The sequence below is a fragment of the Struthio camelus genome, chromosome 24, assembly GCF_040807025.1.
Source record: "Struthio camelus isolate bStrCam1 chromosome 24, bStrCam1.hap1, whole genome shotgun sequence".
Classification (NCBI taxonomy): Eukaryota; Metazoa; Chordata; class Aves; order Struthioniformes; family Struthionidae; genus Struthio; species Struthio camelus.
The window spans coordinates 10,111,952-10,118,198 of record NC_090965.1 but is presented as its reverse complement, the minus strand read 5'-3'; the positions used below and the strand labels follow the sequence as shown (position 1 = coordinate 10,118,198).

General features: G+C 45.6%; 2 protein-coding genes and 1 long non-coding RNA gene across 10 annotated transcripts in view; 2 read left to right on the top strand and 1 right to left on the bottom strand.

Moving 5' to 3' along the window:
• Positions 1–5,251, top strand: SIKE1 (suppressor of IKBKE 1). The gene is given in 5 exon segments (XM_068918660.1): positions 1–271; positions 273–427; positions 661–803; positions 3,305–3,418; positions 3,827–5,251. Coding segments are annotated over 5 exon segments (693 nt in total). The 5' UTR covers positions 1–92; the 3' UTR covers positions 3,929–5,251.
• Positions 4,366–6,247, bottom strand: part of LOC138062151 (uncharacterized) — a 2,299-nt gene continuing 417 nt past the window's right edge. Inside the window, exon 2 of the long non-coding RNA XR_011136248.1 lies at positions 4,366–5,474. This is a non-coding gene — a long non-coding RNA (uncharacterized lncRNA). The remainder of the gene's footprint in view (positions 5,475–6,247) is intronic.
• Positions 5,865–6,247, top strand: part of CSDE1 (cold shock domain containing E1) — a 24,356-nt gene continuing 23,973 nt past the window's right edge. For 7 of the 8 annotated variants that reach the window (XM_068918658.1, XM_068918657.1, XM_068918653.1 and 4 more), the window contains exon 1: positions 5,992–6,135. The gene's annotated coding sequence lies outside the window, so the exon portion shown is untranslated. Of the gene's footprint in view, positions 6,136–6,247 lie in introns of all 8 variants that reach the window. The other variant, XM_068918655.1, reaches the window with a different exon arrangement.

The following is a 6,247-nucleotide window of genomic DNA, read 5'->3' as shown; positions in this document are numbered from 1 at the left end:
GGGGCCGCCGCCTGCCGGCGCGCGGGCTCAGCCGCGGCCGCTGACGGGGCGAGCCGGCGGGCATGGGGCCGCGGCGCGGGTGAGGCGCCGCCATGGCCTGCACCATCGAGAAGGTGCTGGCGGACGCCAGGACGCTGCTGGAGCGGCTGAAGGAGCACGACACCGCAGCCGAGTCGCTCATCGACCAGTCCGCCGTGCTGCACCGCCGCGTGGCCGCCATGAGGGAGGCGGGCGCGGCGCCGGCCGAGAAGGTGAGCGCGGCGGCGGCGGGGGGCCGGGGCCGGCCCGGGCGGACCGGGCCTGACAGCGCCGTCTCGGCAGGGCCCGGGCAGCGCGGCGGAGCGGGCCGGCGCGCCCCGTCTGCGGCCGCACGTGCTGCTGCCCCAGGAGAACACGCAGATCCGCGACCTGCAGCGGGAGAACCGCGGTGAGCCTGCCCGCGGCACCGGCACCGGCACCGGCACCCGCCGCGGCGGCCGGGTGCGCGCGGCGGGAGGCGGCGGGAGGCGGCGGGAGGCGGCGAGGCCGGCTCGCCGCCGAGGGGCCCCGGGGGCCGCCGGGCCCGGCCGCGCCGCTGAGAGCGGCCCGGTGGCCCGGGGCCTCCAGGCGGCTGGGGAGAATCGCCTGCAGCTCGTGGCAGTGCTGTGCTGCGTTTTGCAGAGCTGTGGATCTCGCTGGAGGAGCACCAGGACGCCTTAGAGCTCATCATGAGCAAGTACCGAAAGCAGATGCTGCAGCTGCTGCAAGGGAGAAAAGCTGAAGCGGCAGAGCCAGTCTTGAAAGTTCACCAGGCTCATTGTGTGGTAAGGTGGGCATGGGTGGGAAGAGGGCTAGGAGAAACTGCTCTCTGCCTCTTGCTTATGTTTATGTATCCTGCATCTCATTTCATGGAATGTCGCTGCTCCAAAACACGCTTTCTGAAACTTATCTTCCGTGGTATTTTTTTCCCCCCATTTCTATTACAACATACAGGTTGTAACAGTTGTCACAGGGGACACTGAAGAGCATAAGCCTTTCAAGGCCCAAGGGAAGGTTTGTTGTATGTGCCATGGGTGTTAAATTCCTTGAGAAGAGCTTAATGTCTTTATTTTCACTTTACAGAAGCGTATGCATCAGTGGTCTTATTGTTACCATTCAGTAATCATTTATAACAAAGGGAGAAGAATCTTCTAAATCTCTCTGAGCTGCAGTGTGTTGTTTTCTTAAGAAATCATCACTTCAAAGTGGTCCAGATACTTGGTACAATAGTGTAAAAGTGTACCTAAAAGTGTGCCTTCATCCATGTCAGGTGTAGTGACATCAGCTGAGATGTGCATCCTGATGACTGCTGCCTGCTTTATATTTCAGTGTCTAAAAATAATATAATAACATTAGAAATTTGATTATCCCTTACAGCTGAAGTTAGGAGTATGTTAAAATATATGTTTATCTGTGATTAGAAATAGCAAGCTTGTTCGACCTCATCAGATCTCTTATTCTGTATTCTTAATTAGAACGGGAACCATCCTAAGTCTTTATACTGATAACGTTCATTGCCGCTTTGTGTTGTTCAGGTCTTCAGAAGTATATATTTTTTTGTTCCTTCTCTCCTAGTAATGTAAAAATGTCTTGTTTCCAGTGCTTATTTACAGGAATTGCTCTGTCTATCAAGATTTGTCATTTGAACAAAATTTCTAACGTTGTTCTCTGGCACTGCTTTTGCTTCATTGTAATAGCATAGGAACATGCAGCTGAAAAGACCCCAGAGGAACCTAGTACATTCTCTAACTCCAAGATGGAATGAATATACATAGATTATTTCAATATCTAGCCAGAATCTTTTGTATTTCAAATTAAGTCCATCCCTTGTACCCAACAGGTGGAGAACAGTAACAACCTTTTAATATCTTTTAAAGAGTTACATTCTTACTGAAACTGTCTCTCTCTTTAGAAAAAAAAAAATCATTCTTTCTTCCTGGATTAAATTTTCTAAGCCTTTCTTGTTCCTCCTGCTCTCTCCTAGATGCTTTAATTTGTTTACATCTTTTCTAAATAATGGAATTCAAAACTGGATCTACTGCCCAGATGATGCACTTCCCTTCCAAAGGCAGAGCAGAGTAATTACTGACATGTATTTAAAAGGAACCTACCCTATTACGTTTATCTGATATTCACAGAATCACAGAATCGTTTAGGTTGGAAGGGACCTCTGGAGATCATCTAGTCCAACCTCCCTGCTCAAGCAGGGTCACCTAGAGCATATTGCCCAGGATCACATCCAGACGGGTTTTGAAAATCTCCAGGGAAGGAGACTCCACTACCTCTCTGGGCAACCTGTTCCAATGCTCAGTCACCCTCACAGTGAAGAATTTTTTTCTCAGGTTCAGATGGAACTTCCTGTGGTTCAGTTTCTGCCCATTGCCTCTTGTCCTGTTGCTGGGCACCACGGAGAAGAGGCTGGCCTCATCCTCTTGGCACTCCCCCTTCAGATACTTATTCCCCAAAAGTGCCTTATGATAGCCTCATATTTGTATGTTACGCTAAAATGACAGTTCAGAAGGCTTCCAAATCCACTTCTCGCTATTTCCTTCTTGCCAGCTGTCAACATTTTTTTTTATTTATACATTCAAGTTCCTACCTGAATTTATATTTTGAACTCAAATGCTCTTCAAACAGGAAGTAATGCTACACTATATGCAGGGAATTTTCAGGGGTTCTGAGGTTCAACTCTTAAAATGCATCTTCTGAAGGATTAGAGCTGTATCTAGATAGATTCTGTTAAAACTGCCCCAGGAGGCTTTGGGTTTGTTTATTTTTTTCCTTGCTTGGCTTCCTTTTGTTTGCCTTCCTTCTGAAATGAGGTTGTTTACTTCATGTTTGTATTTAATTATGAAATATAATTTGCTTTTATATTGTGTATTTGCTTTTATAAGTTCTGAGTCAGGCTTTTCTTATTTCTAAAGCTATATGTATACTGATTGCATCACATGAACCGGAATCTGTTGTCTTAGTCGTTGTCACACTTGCAACAATTTCTCTATTACTGTGTAACAATGCCTTATATCTTGCTGACTGATCCAATTCTGTTAGACTTTTCATTGATGTTTCATGACAGATGAAGAAAAGGTTCATGTTCTCATCTTTAAATAATGTACAACTTGGAAAGGATTGCAAGTGTTTTGAAGGAGAAGATTACAATTCAAAATAGGAAACTAGTCCAAAAATAAAGAAAATTAAAAGTAATCGATTTTTAATAGGTTTACTTGGATAATATACTACTGCTTTTGCTTGAACATATTGAATACATTGCTTTTATGTCTTTCAGGAAATTGAAGAACAAATAGACAGAATATATGAGATGGGAGAAGTGATGAGAAAAGCTATTCAAGTCGATGATCATCAGTTCTTTAAAGTTCAAGAGAAACTAGCTCAGTTGGAGGTAAGAAGTGGTATAATTGCTAACAGTAGATCTAGATTTTTTGAATTTCTAGACTTATCCTAAAATATTTTTTTCTTTGTCCATTGATAGAAAAGAGAATCAGAAAGAGATGCTTGGGTTGTCTATGTATATGCCAAGGATTTATAACATTCAAAAATGGGGGGGTGGGAATAAGGAAAATTATCTGCTTCTTCTAAGTAGTTGATGTTCGTTTCTTATTATATATAAAACCAGAAGTAAAAGATATGCTTTAAATGATTTGGGTCCCCTCTTGCTAGTGCTGCATTACTCCTAAATTTACAATATCAGTGTTTTATTTAGTTGTCAATGAGTGTAGCTATTAAAGATGATAGTCCTTTAATTGTGAATGAGGTCATTTTTATTTCAGCAAAAATATTGATTTTGCAGCTTGAAAACAAAGAGCTCCGTGAACTTTTGTCAATCAGTAAAGAATCTGTTGACGTGAGGAAAGAAGATCTGCCTGACAGTGAAGCTCAGGTCACAAAATAACCCTATTTCCAAATTTTAACTTCTGAGAATACGAGGAATCCACCCTACAAGGAAGGATGGTTTGTGTTTTGTTCTTTCAGGTGTTTCCTTGTATGTCTGTTTTATCTTCAGAAATGTGCAGCCTGTTTTCTCTGCATTTTTCTGAAAGTAGACGCTCTGATGGCAAAGGCTTGCTTTGCTGCTCGGTCTTAGTAATTGCAGCATACAAATGCTTAACAATGAAGTGTTTATGATGACCTACTCCCTTGTGATAGTTTATTTTCTCTCATAAATGTTGTTTTGGATCAGCTTCAGTTAAGAATGCCAACTATGCAGACAGCACTTAAATTATTTTATTTGACAAAAACAATAAGAGATTATTTGAAAATTATATTGTACATGGCAGGCACACATTTTGTTTTCCTTTGAATACCTAACACAAACAGCATTCGGTTGGGTTAACATTCTTACTGGGAAACAGACAACTTTCTAGAAGCAGATCAAGAGAAGAGCAGGTAATCAATTGTGCACTTCCCTGAATAACTTCATATAAGGGGCATACTTTGCCTTGATTTAGAGGGGAAAATCAGAATGAATAGCCCTTTCTCACACTTCCACGTGTCAATGTAGCGTGTCTGCCTAGTGTTCTTGTTTTCTTTCTTTCTTTCTTTTTTAATGGGTAGACCTATTCTGGCTCTACCTGTGCTGCAAGGTGTGTGGATTTTGGATAGCTCTGATCTGAGGCACTGCTCTCAAGCCAATAGAGTAAGCCCTGCGGAGAACACAGCACTTCCAGATCAAAGCTGTCTGGCTTCCCACTACTTTGGGCTTCAGGAAGGGTGAGCTCAGGTCTGGCTCAAAAACATTAAGCCAAAACCAACCAAATAGACCTGTTTTTAATGTTATATCACAGGTAAGTCTAGTGACAGATGTTGTGTAGTTATTGTAAAATCCTGTATTGAGTTAAATTAGAGTTGCAATGTCTAAGAATTTGTCAATATTGTGGTATTTTTAATGACTTTTTTTAATAAAAGATTTGTCTGTCTGTCTTATTAGTGATCAAAGGATAATCCTTCAGGAACAGCAAGGCCCTCATTCCCAGCATTAGTTTAAATTGTTATGCCATTTTTTCCAAGTGAGAATTTTATAGATGCAGAAGGTGATTTAGGTCTTGTGCCTAAGACACAAAGAGAATTAAGAGACATTTCTTTGCCACCATCTGGAACACCCAGAGAGATCGTCTGGTAGAGATGAGGGTTTTCTGTACAGGACTATCCTTATATAAAATCATTTTCTACTTTAAATTATTTCTTAATAGGGAATAAAAATAAGCATGGACAATTATTTTCTCAAGCGTGTTCAGTTTTATGAATCCTGCTGATAATTCAGTCTGTTCTGCCTGTGCCGGAAGCCTTTGTCACCCACTCTGCTTTTTGCCATAGTCCTTGAATGTATGTACTGCAATGAAACGCTTTTGGTCATTGTATTTCTTTTCAGTTAACATAATCTGAGCTGTCTGTGCCAGTGCATTTACACTTTCTTCTGATAGGCCAAATGCTGTGCAAACCTAAAAATGGGAAACAGAAGCAGCTGATTAGAGAGTTCATTATAAATTAGCAGGAGAAAGGAGGAGGAGGTTTAAATGTGTTAATTTGTTACTCTACTCCCCTCTGTAACTATGGAATCGGTGACGGTAGATATCCGAGGGTGTGTGACCCTGGAGGGGGTTTTCAGAAGAACCTCCTCCCCTCGTGCTGAAAGTTGGACACTTCACTGTAGAGAACGCGGCTGCTTCTGTCCTTGAAATCCAAGTACAAAGCACCTCCCGACGTTGCCTCGTCGCGCCGGGGCGTGGGATGAGGTGGAAATGCGCGGCCGCCCCTCCCTGTGGCCCGGGGCGGCGGCGAGAAGCGGGGCGCGCGCGCGGCCATTGTGCGGCCGCGGGGGAGGCGCGCGCGGCGGAGGCAGTAACGGCTCCGCGCGCGCGGCGGCGGCGGCGCCCGTTGGGCGCGCGGCGCTCGGCCGCACAGCGCGGGGGGGGCACTGGCACGCGCCTGTCGCTCCATTGGCCAACGGCCAGGCGCGCATGCGCGCTGAGCACCCCGCGGCGGCACCTCGGCGCACGCGCGGCTCCACCCCGAGGCTCTCGCGAGAGGCCGGGATTTATTCCTACGTGCTGTGCCGTGCTGCTCATGGCGGCGCTGGAGCGGGGGCGCTGAGCTGTTGGGGTGAGTACGGCTCGCGGCGGGTGGCGAGGACGCCTGCCGCTGTGGAGACGGTGCCCGCGCACACTAGGGTGTCCTGGGGGTCCTTAGGGGGCGGTAGTAGAGGTAGAGGGAG